General features: G+C 38.9%; 1 protein-coding gene across 3 annotated transcripts in view; it reads right to left on the bottom strand.

Annotated features, from left to right (window-relative positions):
- VRK1 (VRK serine/threonine kinase 1) overlaps nucleotides 1–18,198 on the bottom strand; it is a 77,643-nt gene that overhangs the window by 27,852 nt on the left and 31,593 nt on the right. For all 3 annotated transcript variants that reach the window (XM_055304436.1, XM_055304434.1, XM_055304435.1), the window contains exons 2-5: nucleotides 14,351–14,515; nucleotides 9,365–9,420; nucleotides 1,602–1,671; nucleotides 696–783 (exon numbers count right to left, since the gene is read on the bottom strand). In XM_055304436.1, coding sequence (XP_055160411.1) covers nucleotides 696–783; nucleotides 1,602–1,671; nucleotides 9,365–9,420; nucleotides 14,351–14,510 — 374 coding nt within the window. In that variant the 5' untranslated portion in view covers nucleotides 14,511–14,515. The remainder of the gene's footprint in view (nucleotides 1–695; nucleotides 784–1,601; nucleotides 1,672–9,364; nucleotides 9,421–14,350; nucleotides 14,516–18,198) is intronic.

Genomic DNA, 18,198 nt, shown 5'->3' on the forward strand with positions numbered 1-18,198 from the left:
AAGGAAGCAAGGTCCATGATGATCACTCCAGAGAGCTGAGTCATTTTTCCTTTACCTGCAGCTAAAAGCACCCAATACACCCCCAGAGCCAGACTAAATCTACTCTTCATATAGCTACCAGCCTTATTCCAAGAAGTTCCAGTCATTCATTCAATTATTTTTAAAACATCAATCATTTTAAAGTATGGGAGGTTTTCTCCAACTCAGCTGTGCCAACTATGTTCTCTCTCCAATCTCAGAACTCCTAAGACATGAACGATTTGGAGTTACACAATTTAGCAGCACTTAGTGGTTTTAATTGTTTTATATATGTTTGTTTCTTCTCATCAGCTAGACTGAAACGTCATAAAAAGGGGGACGATGCTATGGGTAGATCATATATCTAATATGAAACACCAAATTGAAGCCTGAAGGGCTCCCTTTCACATCAACGATATGGAGTATGCTTCCTTCCTTATTTGTAAGGGAAATAAATGCAAGGTGCATTTGCTTTGTTCCTACTCATCAGCTGGGTTCCAGTCAGTTGCTAGTGCTTTTGCACAAGTCCTCCAGACTCTAAATAATGTTTTGCTCATCTCTGTCAAGTGCATGCCATGTAGCCCAGATGAAGGCCCAGCAGTATTGCAGGTACTCAGTAAACAGTAAATGGTGAATGCTCAACAGGGAGAAGAAAAACAATATATGTATAGTTTTACCTCTTTCCATTTTTATCATGTAGACCAGACCCCCAGTACTTAGGGACACCCAGGTACTTCAGTTTATGGGTACGAATCCACTTCTGAACTACAAGTTAAAAACACAAGCTTGTGATTTCACTTTTGTTTTAAATAAATCTCTTTTTTTCATTTTTTAAATTGTTAAGAGTAGAATGTACTTATACATGCAATAAGATTTCATCTTTTTTTCATAAAAAAGGAAGGGAACACGTTATAGTAACAAATAACAAGTACCTTACAATCAAAGCATTTTTATTAACCCACAAAATTGCGTTACCCTGCTCTAAATACTGTCTTTAAAATGAAAAATCTGTGAAAGGCATTTTAAAAAAAGAAAATCCAACCACAGTAACTCTAGTGGCAGTTACTAGCTCTAATGATGTAAATGGTTACTTGCTTCTCCAGAAAGACTTAATTTTTACCCAACCTAAAAGTTGTTTACCTCATTTCTAAAGGTTGTCAATCAGGAAATGAAGCTCGAGGGAGGGTGGCTTGAAGAGGTCCTGCTCTCTTCCCAGTAGTCTGTTCTAATTCATCAATTACAAAATCCCCCTCCACCCAGGTTATGCTGTCCAAACTTTAGAAAAATGTCTCAAAAAGACTGGGATGGATATCCTTAAATCCCATGCATGAATTAGGATTACTTCTCACTTTTTAACAATATTTCCTAAATCATATATCCTTTACTAACTTTATTCTATATATTAATATAGGTGAAATCTTATATCAGAATTCTTTCATACACACCTCATCAAAATGAAATTTATTTACGAAGTAGAAAATAAAACTAACAAAGCATCAGAGTATCAGACCCAGTGCTCTAGTCCTGAGTTCACACAAGCAGTGGTCACTTTGAGACTGTACACGTATGTATGTATTCCTTACTTTGCTCTGGTTTGGCTGCTCGCTGGTAGAACTTCAGTTCAGTAAAGAGAGGTCCATTGTCACTGGGTTCCTTAAAACATAAGAGGTAATTGGTGCTAGCAGTGCTTAACATTATGGAGTCATTTTCAATGAAACTTCAAAAAGCACTAACATCAGTATTTTTTTCCCAATATAATTAATTGTATTACTTAAGTTTGTAACTATATTTAAGGCATACACTCTTTGGAAACGTTTTAGATATTCTCAGAAGAGTCTGTGAGTCACATTTTTCTCAAGGTCCACTTCTGTAAGTGATAAAACGTTCAAAATCACATATACGGCTCAGTCTTCACAGAAGTTTAAGAAAAATCTTTAAACTCGTTTTCATCTTTATTAAGCTTTCTCTTAAGCAATGATTGGCAACCATGTGAACTATCTCAGCAAGGGGCTACCAGAGGTTTCTAAGATCTAATAAAATTCTAACACCTAACTTAACCCATCAGTGTCAAAATCTAACTCTTTTCCCTGTTTCTCAAAGCAGTTGTATCTAGTTGATCATGACCGGCAGAAACCAATCTTGTCACAGAGGGAATCTTCTGGAACTCCAGAGCAAGCAAGCACTATCCACTTTCCTGCATCCCTTTCTTGCTGACACTGATTTCCGCCTTTTTCAAACTAAGAAGCCCTACAACATCCCACATGATAATTCAAAGTCAAGAGGAAACCAGGGATCAGTAATAATTGTTTCCCACCAACTTTACTGAACTACATTCATTTTACATTTTAAGGGGCAGTAACAGGTAAGATGATTTGTGAAGAGGTACACATGCACAAAAAGGTATGGACAAACAAGAAATATCAGCCTGTTGGGAATTTTGCCTTTGTTAAACAGATATGGAAGGGTAAAACAGATCTTACAATTTTGTGGGTTTTTTAAATAGTAAATTGTATCTGAATCAAAAGTGGTTATTAGGTCACATTTGATCATTTCTGTTTTATCTTGTTTATCGAGAACCTGAGAAAAAATCTGAAAAGCAGTAAAAACTTCAAACTAGGAAGCTAACATTTCCCAGCTAAATTTTAGGGTTGCTTTTCCTTTAGGAAATATGGGAAGAAAGTTATTTTGGACAAAACATCCGTGTAGCTGGAGTTCCAGGGTCAGCAGAGCATTAGAAAAAATGACAATGAGGCCCACTAGCTTCAGGAATCTCCAGTTACAGCACCTATAGGAAGACTAGTCAGCCAATCTGCAAACAGTCAGGCAGTACCTAGTTAAGAATGAGCACTCAACAAACAGGCACCATAAGTAACTAACACGTGGATCAGAACTTGAAAATAAATTTGCCTTGTTCCAGGTAAGTATACTTGTCAGCCCAGCATTAGAACAGAATGGTACACAAGGTCTGGCATCTCACTGCCTCTTAAGAAGTAGAAACTAACCAACATACAAAGTATGAGTCCAAATCCCTAATTTTTAGACTCAGTACCCCAAATTTTGCCACAACCTGTGGCTCCTTTTTGGCATCAACGCTCTCTAGACAGACACCTGTGTGTGGTCAGAGCCCACCGCTAGGCCTTCAGCAGAAGTAGCAGTCTCAGTGTAAGAAATGAAGAAGTAGAAATTCAAGAGATGAAATTTTGGTGAAGTTACTCTCCAAAGGCTAACTTTTAGAATAGCTTATTAATATAATTCAGGTTTGAAAGGGGTTTTTCCTAAGACAAATCCTGGCTTATTACCATCAGTATAAAATTCTGATTCATTCCCTTTCAACCTATGTCATATCAACTTTAATTTTCAAGCTTCCCTTTGGGCAATAATTTATTAAACTTATAATAATAAAAATCAACCTATATAAATCAGACTATTATAATGAAAGCCCCACTACAATGAAGGCTCTTTGAGCTCATTTCATACTTTTTCTAATCCAATAAGGTTCCATTATAACAAAATAAAGGAGCTACTTCCTTGGCATTGCACTCTGGCCAAAGCTCGCTATTTCTGTGGAAGAAAATACCTTAACTCATAACTAAAATTTTATTAACATATTTCAAATCTAAAATACTTTGCCAACTCTATAATAGCCAAGATTTAGAAAAGAAATTGGGACTGACATTTTAACTAGAATATCACTAAACGTTTCTTTAAGATTTCTAAGTGTCAAAATGAAGATGACAACAGAAAAAAAATTAAAATGTGATATATTTCAATGGCACCCTCTAAAAGCAACTGGCTGCCATTTAAATATGAAGCTGTATAAAGTTTCCCCTTCCTACCAAAAAATTATGATATATGAATTGAAAATTCAGGTCACTTCTCATAAAGTCAGTGAGGAAAATGAAACATCAGTCTGCAAACTTCTTGCCAGGGAACTTTGAAATACAGGCTTTATGATCGTTCATACTGTAAAGTGACCACGATATAAAGAACTGTTAGGATACAAGACCCAAAAGTCCACCCCCCCTCCCCGCTAAGTTCTGCTCTGAGCTCACTGATGGGACTGCAGTCGGTCAGCCTGGGGGGAGGTCACTGAAAACTAACTATCAACTGTGTTAACAAGATAACACAAAAGAGTATTTTTTTTCTCCTTGCATAATCCAACTTAGTACCAATTTCCCATTTCCCGCTGCACATCATCTTTCCTGAGGTAAAACACGGTATCTTGCAGTTAACTAGAGGCAGAGAATACAAGTTTACCATGTCTGGTGACCCCAGCATCACGACTCCAAGGCTGCTCCCCTAAGTCAGTAAGGATAAGGCCCTAATCTAAACCATGGTCATTTGGTAGGAGGGAGAATATATTTAGTATGCACCGAAACCTCTATCTTAAATCTGTCCTAACTTCATTTCAAGACCAAATGTAACCATCCAAAGTTCTTTCATAGAGCAGGTAGGTATGCATATGAGCAGCAACCAAATTTTCTGACAAATCTTGCATGCTGAGGCGGAAGCCCTACCACAAGCAGGATACCTGCTGCCTCTACTGAATGAAACGATCCACAAAGGTAAACATGAGCGTGCGTGAGTCCACTGAAAATAATTAAAGTGCTTTGTGCACCACACTCTACCAGTGGTTCTCAACCTTGAGGCACAAAAGAATCCCCTGGGGAGCTTTACTAAAAATACCAATAGCCAGGCTCTGCACTCAGAGATTCTGATTATACTGCACAACCTGATAGAGAATCACTTTTTGATTTGATATAGCATTGCACTGTTAAGTCTAATTTCATAATAAAACTTGCCTTCAAAAATTTTTTTTTAAGGATTTACCTATCTGAGAGAAAGAGAGCACACACAGAGGGAGAGACAGAAGTAGACTCCCCGCTGAGCAGGGAGCCAGATGTGGGACTCGATCCCAGGACCCTGGAATCATGAACTGAACCAAAGGCAGACATTTAACTGACTGAGCCACTCAGGTGCCCCAGCCTTTGATTATTTCTTAAATAACATCTGCTGGAGTGATTTTTCTCCAAAAATAAAGTATGTGCTTATTTTAGATTTTGGAAATATTTTGGTATATTTTCTTCACATACGTGGTTATTTCATAAAATTACTTTGATACCACACGTAGTTTTGTATCTTGCTTTTTATTTTTTTGTAATTTTTTTAAAATTTATTTATTCCTGAGAGACTAGAGATAGAGGCAGAGACATAGGCAGAGGGAAAAGCAGGCTCCCTGTGGAGAGAGCCTAATGTGGAACTCGATCCCAGGACCCCAGGATCAGGCCCTGAGCCACAGGCAAGACACTCAACCACTGAGCCACCCCAGCACACCCATATCTTGCTTTTTTAAGTAATTACTTATGAAATTTCCCCAAAGAGTAGTTCCTGTACCTTGAAAATATGATTAATAGCCCCTAATGTTTTAAATGGCAAATGTTCATAAAGTTGATTTTCATACTGGAAGATCTGATACTCATTTTACAGGTTTGTGTTTGATGAACCATCTCCATTTTTAGTATTACAAAGCTCTGAGAGTAAGACTTACAGAATAGTAGTTTTAGTAGACAGAGCTACAGCATGTCACAAGTGAAGGCAAATCATGCTACTTGAAAAGACACAGAGCAAAGATGAAAGTGAGTGGTCTCAAGAAATCAAAAGGTGAGAAATTATGGCTACAACATTTTCAGAAGAATAAAACTAAAAACTGCATAAAGAAAACAGGTTTACAAGAAAGTCCTTATCACTAAAACTTGAAATCCAGCTAGGGAAAGAAACACAAAATTAAAAGCAACTGTAGCCTAGGAAGGATATTCGCATCTGAAATGGTTAAATAAATGTAAACAGAATGAATGCTGCTGGAGTTTCAGGTTCCGAGAGGAGACGACGACGAGGAGGAGGATCTGGGGAAGGAAGAGCAACAGCAGCTACTCGGCATTCCCTGAGAGGGTTGAAAGGGAAAGTCAGTAATTCTGATTTGTTCATGGCGTGCTTCCAGGATCACAGACCAACTATCACATCGAAAATGTTAGTAAGATATTAAATGCAAAAGAGAAATCGACTGAATATTTATCACTGTCCTAATTACAAAGAGAAGGAGTAATACAGGCCAATAGAAATAGAACTAAATTAGGAGACAGGAGAGACGCAGAGCACTAAACTAGGTTTGGTAACAACGGGCTTTAATAGAAATAAAGAGTAATTTACTTCCTTATGTTAAGCAGTTAGGAAATGCCTGTTCCTACCCATTTTTTTATAATTCTGTTAAGTAAAACAGGTAGTACAAATGAAGTTACAGTGACTAACAACTGAAGTACTTAGAATGACTCATAATAAAGAAGAGCATCTTAATTCTAAACTAAACCGCAGCTGGAAGAATCTCAGCCATAGAGAAGACAGACATGGTGACCTAGCAGCTCCGCCTGGCACTGTCCGTCCAACACGTGGGGAGGGAGGTATAGGTCAGCCAGCTGCAAGGGGGTCCCAGCGAACCACATTTTTGAACCTCAAGATTATGAGAAGTCATAAGTGGACTTGCTCTCCTCTCACAATAGAAACTTTTTAAAGACCTGAAGACTAGTCTTAGCCGTAGATTTTAATCTGTTGTATCAAAGACGAACAACTCAATTTAATATTAAGAACTTTCCTTCCTCTGATAGAGCAGCAAATGGAGTATTTCAAGAGGAATGTTAGTCCACAAAGAGAGAAAAATCCAAAATGAAAAGGGCTTAAAGAAAAGCAAAATGGCAGGACACGCCCATCAAGGCGTCAACTTTACTTCCACTTACAGGCCTGATGGAGTAACTTGGGCCCCAGTTAGCCCCCCATGCTGTAAACAAATATAAAAACTGAACAAAACAGATGGAATTACTCCTTTCAGACATTAGATAGAACAGGAAGCACAGACTGTGACCTCTAAAAAATGGGAAACAAACCAGGAAGCCTGGTGGCTCAATGGATTAAGCGTCTGACTTTTGGTTTCAGCTCAGGTCCTGATCTCAGGTTCCTGGGATCGAGCCCCACATCAGGGTCTAAGCTAAGCAGAGAGCCTGTTTGAGTTTCTCTCCCTCTCCTTCTGCCCCTACCTCCTGCTTGCACTAAGTAAATACACAAATAAAATTTAAAAGAGGGGGAGGAGGGGGACAAACACAATGTCCCCCAGGCCAGCCCTGGCTTTCCTTACAGAGGCACCTGGAGTAAAAAGGAGATGAATCAGGGTTCTACGGGATAAGGAGACCACACACCAATAACCCTGATGCCAAAACCAAACAATGAGATTAGACATTTTTAAAATTTAGAGATATTAGAAAAAAGATTAAAGACTGCTATCCCTCATGAACAAATATGGAAAAATCCTTAACAAAATAATGGCAAATCAATTCCAGCATTATGTAAAAAGCATAATACATCATAACTAAGTGTAGGGTATGTTAAGAATAAAAGTTTTACGCTCAAATTATCAATCAATATCACCGCCACATTAACAGAATAAAGGAGAAAATCCTATGATCCATCTCAAAAGATGCAGAAAAAGCATTCAGAAAACAAACAGGCAAACTACAAGCTGGGAGAAAATTTTTACAATTCACACATGTGGAATGGGACTTGCATTCAGAACAATGCTCTTACTACTCAATTATAAAAAGCAAAACCACTTAGTTATTTCAAACAAACAAAAACTGAGGAGGCACTTCACATTCATATATGAATGGCCAATAAGCACAATTACTTGGAAAAACTAATCAAAATCAGGCATCAGGTAAAACTATGAGACACTGCTACACACCCAACACCACAGCTGCAAAACCAATCTGACAACTGCACATATTAAAGAGGATGTGGAGCAACCAGAACTCTCACACATCACCAGTGGATGTGCAAAATGGCATAACCACTTTGGAAATCTGTCTGGTACTTTCTTATAAATTTGAATATACACCCTCCCTATAAACCAGCAATTTTCCTTCCAGGTATTTATCCAAGAAAAATAAAAACCTTGTACAAAAATTTTTGTAGACACTTTATTCATAATAGCCAAAAACTGTCTATCAATAGGACATGGAAAAAAACTGTATAATATCTGAGCAGTAAGATTGAACGAGTAATCAATATACCAACAATATGAATGAGCCCATTAAACATTTTGCTAAACGTTAAGTCAGAAAGAAAACAGTATATACTATATACCATTTATATGATATTCTAGACAAGAATAATTAGTCTACAGCACAAAAGAGAATTAAAAAAAAGAAAACCTCAGATAAGTGATTACCTCAAAGGGTACAGGAAGCAGGGGTCTGACCAGAAAAGGATACAAGAAATCTTTCTGCAGTGACAGAAATGTTACATATTTTGATACAGGTGGGAGCTGTACAGGTATATGCACCTGTCAGAAGTATTCAAATGATTTAATACCTATAAATTTCCTCGTAAAAACTATGCCTGAATAAAAAAGTGTTACAAACAATCACTAAAACAATTCAGGTACAAAAGAGTTAATTCACAAGGGATCAAATACATTCCTCATTGAAAAGAAAATAAAGTAAAGCAAACAAAAAAACAAAACTTCAGGACAATTCTGACTTCGGTAGTCTTTAGGAAAAAAGGAGAGTTGGAGAACATATGTCAGTACTTTGCCCAAATAACAGACCCTGTTATCTCTTCTATCATTTAACAAAAGCGTGTTCTTCATAAGGAGTAAAGAACTTCAAGGGAGGAGTTACAAATATAACTTTGTAAGCAGAAAGATGTGTAATATATTCTAAACAAAAAATAGTAGTTAAAATGTCTTTTAGTTCACCCAAGGTATAAGCTGACCTGACTATTCAAAGTATGCTTATATCAGATGGGATGCTGTCAAATTTTACTTGTTACAAACTAATTTCAGCATTAGCAAAAGAAAGTTCAAAGTGGTGATTAAATAAGTAATTTATTAAAATGGATGGAGAAGAAAACTGGAAATAAAACGAAAAAATTGACAAAGCAGTTCAGAAGCAAATGCAAGAAAAAATAAAATTTCACTAAAGTATATAGTCTTACTATTGTAAATATAGCTAAAATAAAAGAATGAGATGAATTTTTTTATTCTACATCTGTACACCTCCATGATTCATTTTTCCCCTAAAAACCAAGATCACTCTAACTCAAAAGGGAAGAAATGGACTTTTTGAACTTAAATTATTTAAAATTATAAAGATATTTTTTGTCTTCCTCCATATTTATTAATAAACATTGTTAAAAATGTAGTATCTTATAGTTTAATTCTAGTTATCAAAAAGGATGTCATACAAAATAAACCATACACCCGTTCAACAAAAAAAGAAAATCAGCTAAAATATTTTCTTACCACTTTTACAACGCAAGGTGCATCGCTGCCCACCGACTTTGAAGAATTCATATCAGCTGTTTGAAAAAGTGACATATGTAATATCAGAAAAAGAAGTAGCATTATTTTAATTAACCTGTTACAAACCTGTTAATATTTAGATCTGTATATCTATAACTCCTTGATAGGATAAATTTCAGTTCCCAAATATGTGTCTCAGGATATCATTATAGTATATTTCACCAATTTGAAGGCTCTTTTTTTTTTTTTTTTTAAGATTTAACAGATCTGAAACTGGAATGCATGTTATAATTATTGGTATCTTTAATACAATCATCAATTAAGTATGGAAAACTCTGAGTTAAAGATTTCTTTAATTCAAAAGTACTCATAGCCTTTGATATGCTAATGAAGGTTGTGAATTCCCAAGAGGATAATAACTGATGACATTTCTTAAATTTCACAAACCAGGAGCAAAAAAAAAAAAAAAAGAAAAAAAGAAAAAGAAAAAAAAGAGGGTAAGAAAAGAGGGAGCTAAAGTTCCAAAATGCACTAGTTTTGGGGGGAAAAAACTCATCTGCATCAACAATTCAGGATGTTTGGCACTAGAACTTTGAACTGCCATCCATAATAATCATAATGTGGCTGTCATTTTATTTCATGCAAATAAAGCACAGGTGCTAGATTATGGAGTCAGGAATATAAGGCTGCCCACATTCATGAAAAAAATATTTTACCAAGTACCTACTAAATACCATTTCTAGGAAACTGATTTAGTAATGAACAGGAAGAAATAACTGCTACTCTTATGAAGCTAACATTTCAGTGGTAGGACACAGACAGCAATTAAAACATAAAGCATGCTCAATGCTTTGAGAGCTAGAACGGGAAAACGAGGCAGGAAAGAAGGTACACACTGTTGAAAGGTCCTCAGAGAAGCCTCTCTGTCACTGGAACTGTGGTCTGAAGGCAGAGAGGGAATCAGCCATGTAAGAACCTGGGGAAGAACATTCCATCCAAACCAGCACAAAGGCCCTGACATGGAAGCCTCTGACAAGTCTAAGAAAGCAAGGAGGCAAAAGTAGCTGAAGAAAACTAAGTGAGGTGGAAAGTAATAAGGGACAGATCAGAAGCAGCAGCAGGGGACAAAGAGCAGCATGTGACGTAAGGCTGACATAAAGCTGTCACTGTGGTTGAGCTGGAGAGCCACTGGAAGGTTCTGAGAAGAGGACTGGCAAGATTAGACTTTGATTTTTCAGAATTCTTCAGGCTGCCTGGTGGAGAATGGGGTACAGAGGGCAGAGGGCAAAAGCAGAAGCAGAGAGGTCAGCCTGGCCACAACGACACTCGAGGTGAACCAGAACGACAGCAGACAAGGTGGTGCTAAGTGGTTAGACTGTGGATGTGTTTTCAAAAAGGAGTCAACAGGATTCGTTGAAAAACTGGATATGGAAGGGAAAGGAGGAAAAGGAGGCAAGGAGGCCTCCAAGTTTTCAGCCTGAGCAACTGCAAAGTTGCTACTTACTAAGATGGAGGAAGCTGCAGGAAGAGCTGGTGCTTTGGAGAGCTTTCTGTCTGAGATGCTCAGTAAACATCCAACAGGCACTTGATATACAAGTCCTGAGTTCACAAGAATGGTCCAGGTTGAAGAAAAAAATTTGAGAGTCACTGACATGGAAACACTACTCAGTTAAAGCCATGACCCTGGAAGAGCCGCTAGGGCACGAACATAGATAAGAAAAGAAGAAACCCTAGGCCTGAGCCCTAAGGCATTCTCACATTAGTAGATGAATTGATGAAGGAGGACCAGCGGAGGAAAATAGCAAGATTTTGAAGAAACTGCAGCTACAGTACTTGAGAGTGAAGAAGGAATGCTAGAGTCACAACAGTGACTACCATGGGCATATGGTAGCTTTAAATAAGCATTCAGTGTAACAAAATATTAAAATAAGGATAGTATTCCAATAATGCTGCACAGTTCAAATGAAGAAAGGGGAAAAGGAGGCTCAGTAATTCCTTCAAACATTATATGCCACAAAATATGCCAGGCACTGGGGACACAGTGAGAAGAGCTGTCCCATTGCCAAGAGAGAGAAAAGTAACTTCAATACAGTGTGGACAGTATTATGAAAGGGTTAATGCAAAGGGCCTATAAACAGAGTACCTGCCCAACCCTCAGCTTTGGAAAAATGAAGCAAGAGAAGCATCACATACCGAGATCAAGAGGCAAAGGGCTGCAGGACAAAGCACAGATCCTGAGGAGATAAGAGGGATGAAGAAGCTACGTAGGAATGAGAACAGAGGGAGGGTCTCTATGCCATTCTCCTACATCTGGCACTTTCTCCCCGGAGCTGCGGGGAGCCATTACAGGAATTTGACTAGGCTAGATCACTCAAGCCACAGCCATGAATGATGAGATGCAAGGGGGCCAGGAAGGTAGCAAAGAAGAGCCACCGCCACAGTGAGAATCCAAACAAGACGTGAAAATGACCAGCACTAAGGCAAGGTCGGCAAAGATGGAGAGAGTTGTCACACAGGTAAAGCCACAGGACTAGGTGAAGTACTTGGGACACTGGTGAAGGAACACTTAAGAATGCCTTCCAGTATATTACTCAGCCATTAGAAACGACAAATACCCACCATTTGCTTCAACGTGGATGGAACTGGAGGGTATTATGCTGAGTGAAGTAAGTCAATCGGAGAAGGACAAACAGTGTATGTTCTCATTCATTTGGGGAATATGAATAATAGTGAAAGGGAATATAAGGGAAGGGAGAAGAAATGTGTGGGAGATATCAGAAAGGGACACAGAACATAAAGACTCATAACTCTGGGAAACGAACTAGGGGTGGTGGAAGGGGAGGAGGGCGGGGGGTGGGGGTGAGTGGGTGACGGGCACTGAGGGGGACACTTGACGGGATGAGCACTGGGTGTTATTCTGTATGTTGGTAAATTGAACAGCAATAAAAAAATAATTTATTAAAAAAAAAAAAAAAGAATGCCTTCCAGTGTCTGGCCTGAGATATGCCTCTCCTGGTCACAAGAGAGCCGGTGGGTGCCCTGCAGGCCCCCTGGCCACAGGATGCACGCAGCAGATCAAGCCCCTGGCTACAGATAAAAGATGGGGAAGTCGACAGTCAAAACACAGCAAGAGCAGCCATGAAATCAATAAAAGCACTCAGAGCGGAACCCACAGAATGAAAAGTGAGCCGAGGAAGGAAAGCTGGAGAACCCAGAAGTCCCTGCGAGGATGACTATGCATCTCCACAGGCAGCAGGACAGCAAGAGGGGACGTACTCCCGTGAAAGACATGGGAGCAATCTTCCCAAGAAGAAAAGATAAATGGTAGCAAACACTGCAGGAAATATCCAAAATAATTCAAAAGTAATCTTTTTAATTCATGAGCAAAAACTGCTGATCTCGACTATAGCTGCTTTTGTATGTCAGTGGGCACCAAGAGACAAACTGGAGGCAGCAATACTAAAGCAAATCCAGATTGATCAATCCAGCTCTATAAAAGCAAAGCTTTATTAAAGGAATCTGTCAAATCATTGGATATTAACAGTACTCACTAGTAGATGGCACTTTTTAATGATAAATACAAACACCAATAAAAGAACACAAATGCAGTGGCTGTGGCAAACGTTCCAAAGGTTACAAATGTAAAGTAACTAATACAAAATGAAGAACCTACTTGCTTCAGGTTCCCACTCCTAACATGGAATGTCCTAAGTGCACACATTCTGCAGAACAGCTTATAGAATCTACCATCTCTAACCCCTAAGGTCAAACCTATATAACCTGGCCACTAACCTTTCTTGATTTATACATATTTTCCCCTCAACAGATAGCCTGGTCTACTACAGCGGGCTTGGCCCTCAACAAAACTAAAGAATCAACACCCGTCTCCCAAAGACAGGTGCCACTGACCTAGAGAAATCCTATTTACAGCATACAGTAGAGCACTGGGCTCCAGGCTGTCTCAGGAACACAGCCCTAGAGGCTACAGCCAACCCTACAGCCTGCTGGCCCCGGAGGAGTTGGAGTCGGACCCTCCTAAGAAGATCCTCATCTCGTGGGCAGCTCTCATACATCAGCACACATCCAAATCACCTGGGGTACTTGTTTAGTCTCACTGCTGGGCCCTCTCTCTACATATGGCATCTGATTCCTAGGCCTGGTTGTAGAGCTGAGACTCTGAGTGCTAAGAAGTTTCCACTACTAACACTAACCTAGTATCTAATAATAGTATCCTGAGTAACACATTGCTTGAAAGAAAAAAGGGTTCCATTACTAAAAATAAAATTTTATAAACCTCAGAGCAGAAATTAAATAATTAGGTAAATAACTAAATCAAGATTAGAGGTGGAGTAGGATATATCATGGAAAAGTCAGAAAGAAATTGCAAAAGCAAACATGAAGTATATCACTATTAATACTCCAAGTAAAGCAGTCAGCTTTAGAAGCAATCAGGTAAAATATTTTTTAAATCAATGATTTAGTTAACCTACAGAATCTCAGGGTTCCACATGGGTCCTCCAAAATTTCAAGGTAAGTATGCTAATTAATAGCACATTTAATCAGGCCTAGTATGCAATTTTCAGGTCATTCTTCCAATTCCACTACAACGATTAGTAGGGTTATAGAGAAAGAAAAAAAAAATTCACACCTGTTATCTGAAAATCTCCAAATTAAACCAAAACAGAGGGAATAAATCCCAATTGAGTGGAGGTGGGGAAAGGAAGATGGCCATGGCTTTCTCCGGGTCTCAGAAGAAACTGAGATTATACAGAATATCTTAAAAATCTAAAGCACAATATTACAGATCACCCTCTTTTTCTACTGCGAGTAAATCTACTATCTTCTTCTCCACTCCTGTAACAGAGATGCGTTTTCGTCTAATCATACAGTATTAAGTTGAATGTCGATAATTAAGAACATCCTGTAAAAGCTCCTGAGAAATTATTTGATAAGAAAACATGTAAATCTTTGGACTGGTACACTTACCAAGATATATACAGCCGAAGCCGCCCTGGCCAATGGGCGATCCTAGTTTCCACTCCTTCTTTGTCATGTCTGTGATTATCTCCCCAGCTGCAAAGTGTTCTGCAAGTCGTCTCTTTGCAGGGCCCTGTCTTCCAGCTTGAGCTGCTTTTACACGAGGCATTTTCACTGTAACATGAAAGAGAGCGACACTCAGAATTATAATCCTAGAAGTGCTGAAAACATTTTCCACTGAGGGATGCTCAGCGCTACAAAGGTGCTTTCCAAATGAGGAAGAGCATTTATGACACGATAGGAGATGCTTTCTTAACACACAATCCATCGTCACGTCTCTGCGAAGATTACATTATCATCCCCATCTTACAGATGAGGAAATGAAGGCTCTACACCTAAAAGCAGCAGAGCAACAGACATCACTCTGAACACTAACCTGGCTCCAAAGCCTTGATGCTGTGGCCCACAATTACCCAGGGAAGGAGCGGACCTTTCCAAACAGTGATAAGGAAACGGCGGCTGTTTGGTCCTTCGGCTTCCCAGAAAAGGCAAAGCTGGCAACACACAGCGCTCCATGCGTCCCTTCTCACACCTATGCTTCTGGAAGTGAATCTGGATTCACCTTTCTCACTCAACAGCCGAGTTTAACATAACATTCAGAGAAGCTGCGTGTTACTGTGAAAACAGCCCTGGGCTAGAATCAAAAGCCCCAGATTCTAGTACCACTGACACCAATTAGTCACTTGTCTCTGGGCTGTAAGTGCCCTGAGATCTAGCTTGCCTCACAGAGAGAGAACCCTGGGCAGGGGCGGGGCAGGAGGGCCTCAAACTCTCAGTTCCACAACTACTAATTGGAAAAGATTTAAAACAAATACTTTCTCAGAGGCCACAGTCTGCAACACTTTGAAATGGCTGTTCAGGTGAAGGACAGGGTTGTTAAGACAGAACAATCACATTACATAAGGTGGTTTGGTTTGGAGCCTAGATATTCTAAGTACATACACCGGAAATTAGATGCGGAAATATCCATCCACAATCACGCCACGTACATAAACTCTACATATGCAAATGCTCTTTATTAACTTATTGGAGATTTTTTAATTTAATTTTTCCTTTAGAATACCAATCCCTCTTCACTGTCCAAATCTTCTCTAAGAAAACATCTCCAAAATAAATTAATGTGACTATTATTTCTTCCTAACAATTCCCTTAATTGTATTTTTAATCATTGTAAAATCTTCCTGAATGAAATTTCAGTGTAAACTGTAATAGCCTAGACTCAATACCCCAATCAAGGTGACTTTTACAGCTATGGTTGTAGACGGAGTACAAGAAATAGCCAAGACAAAAAAAGAAAAAAAGAGAAAGAACCTAGACACAGCACTTCCAAATGCTAAAATGGATGCCTTCTAAATTTACCCCACTGTAACAAATCATCAGAGTAATCTCCTATTTGATGATTTCCTTATAGTAGTCAAGACAGTTTAAAATGAGTAAAAAAAAAAAAAAAAAGACTTTTCCTCTTTCAGTAACTCAAGATAGTAACCAGACTATCTTTTGTGTTTTACTATATAATTCCTTTCCAAAAGTGGCCATATTTCAAATGAAATATGCTAGCTCAGCTTCTACTCAATATAAATTGTGGTCAACAAAAAGTGTTTTTTCTCCAAATTAAGTGATGAGCTTTTACTCTGAGTGTTAGTCCTATACCCTACTGGTAACAATTAATGCAGTCTGGAATGACTTTTTTCCTTCCTAAAAGCAGCCCCATAGAATCAGCCATCACTGAGAGTCTCTCAATTCCCTGTACAAATCAGGGGCAGCACACCTATTTAATCTCCCTAAATTCCCCCATAAAACCAGAAAGGACAACTAGAGAACAAACTCAAACCCAAAGGACAGTATCTACAACAAAATGAGGCAACAGTATTCCCTACGTCCACGAACCCCAAAATGGGAGTGGGTGAAGATGCCACGGGCAACAAGATGACCTACATGCCACCAGCAGCTGTGAGGGAAGGAGCAGAAGCCAGGGTAGTGTTTCTGATGAATCTGAGGACCCCCAAGTTACCCCAGGTTGCCTCTAGCGGCACAGAGACAACGTGGAAGCTCAGGAGCTGAAGCTGAGGAGGGCCCTGCACACTCCCACAGCGGGCGCATGCAGGGCTCTGCTGGAGGGGCTGGCACAGGCTGGCCTCCACAGCTCACAAGACCAACCAGCCAAAACTCACTCTCAGGTCAAAGCCTCCCCAGGTGGATCAGAAACTGCTGGGAATGGAATCCAAACTGAGCATCACAAAGATAATACAAAGAAAGGAAAAAGAAGGTTCAAACAAACACAATAGCAGATTTGTAAGTTAGCCTCCATGTTTTGGAACGCTATACCAAAACAAAACAGTACAGAACAGAAAAGGAGGCTCTAGAAAATGACACAAAGTCAACCTGAACTATACCATCCAGAACTAATTGCACATAAAAGAAAAATAATTGCTTATAAAATTCAGCAAAACAAAAAAGGATCCAAACCTAGTCCCGTGCAAATTGAAATTTTTTTAAAGTCCCTGCAGAAAAATACATAAAACATGCCTGCCAAAAAGTTGAGAGCTATGAAGCAATATTTCAAAACAAGCTTAAAAATTTTTATATGGAAAGACTAACAGATCAGAATTAGAAAAACTCAGAAACCAAGCGATAGAAGGGAATAACTAAAAAGTCACAATCATTTCAGAGATGAAAACTAAGCTAGAAGGAACATCAGACTGAAGGCAGTTTAAACACTGTGACTTAACAGAAATAGAAAATGAAAAGGAAAAAAAATTAAAAATCAAAGAGGGTGAAAAAGATAAACATTTCTAGAAAAAAGTCATAGATTTAGAACACAAAAAGAAAAGCCAGTGAACATATAACAAAGAAAATCAAAGCAAGGGAACAGAATCCTAAAAATGCTTTAATCTAAGAAGACTTTCCTGAACTTTAAAAAAAAAAAAAAAAAAGTGAAACCTCAAAACGAAAGGTCACACCTCCCCCGGTACATGGAGAAATCAGCCCAGGACAACTCTGCGCTCAAACACACCTAGCAAAATTACGGAACTCCACGGAAAAGAAAGTATTCTTTGAGCATCCAGGCCAAAAACAGATCTCTTTTAAGGAGAATAAATCAGACTGTCATCACTCTGACAGCAATACCTATGCCAGAAAAAAAAGGGAAAGTAACATAGTTAAGACAAAGAAACATGAACCACAGATTTTACATTCTGTTAAATTTCAAGTATAAAAACCAGAAGCGTTCTCAACTTGGAAAAAGGGAGCAAGAATTCACCAGAGAACAAGCCTCAGATATCCAAAATGCCCAAAGAAACATCGCTGGAAGACCTGCGAGTGAGCAGTAAGCAGACACTGATTTGTAGAAGCAAGACTCAACAAAGACTACAAGGACAGGATATATAACAGGCATATGTTCTGACGAAGTAGATACGGTACAACTGTTAAAAAAAAAAGGGGGGGGGGAGGAATACATGCCAAAAAACCAACTCTCGGGTAATCATACTGTAAATGATACTTGGTTTTATAAACTAAGGTTACTGTATATATAGCTGTGGAATAATGCAAATGAGCAATAATGTGATATTTTAATTTCCATGCCCCTGTATCCTTAAAAGTCAAGATTCATATATGAAAGAAAGGGGATACAGATGAAAGGCAGAAGAAGTAAGGCTAAAAATGCTTTATACAAAGATACTTTTGGGCAGCCCAGGTGGCTCAGGGGTTTAGCGCCGCCTTCAACCCAGGGATGGAGTCAGGCATCAGGCTCCCTGCAGGGAACCTGTGCAGGGAGCCTGCTTCTCCCTCTGCCCGTG

Source organism: Nyctereutes procyonoides, unplaced genomic scaffold, assembly GCF_905146905.1.
Source record: "Nyctereutes procyonoides isolate TBG_1078 unplaced genomic scaffold, NYPRO_anot_genome, whole genome shotgun sequence".
Classification (NCBI taxonomy): Eukaryota; Metazoa; Chordata; class Mammalia; order Carnivora; family Canidae; genus Nyctereutes; species Nyctereutes procyonoides.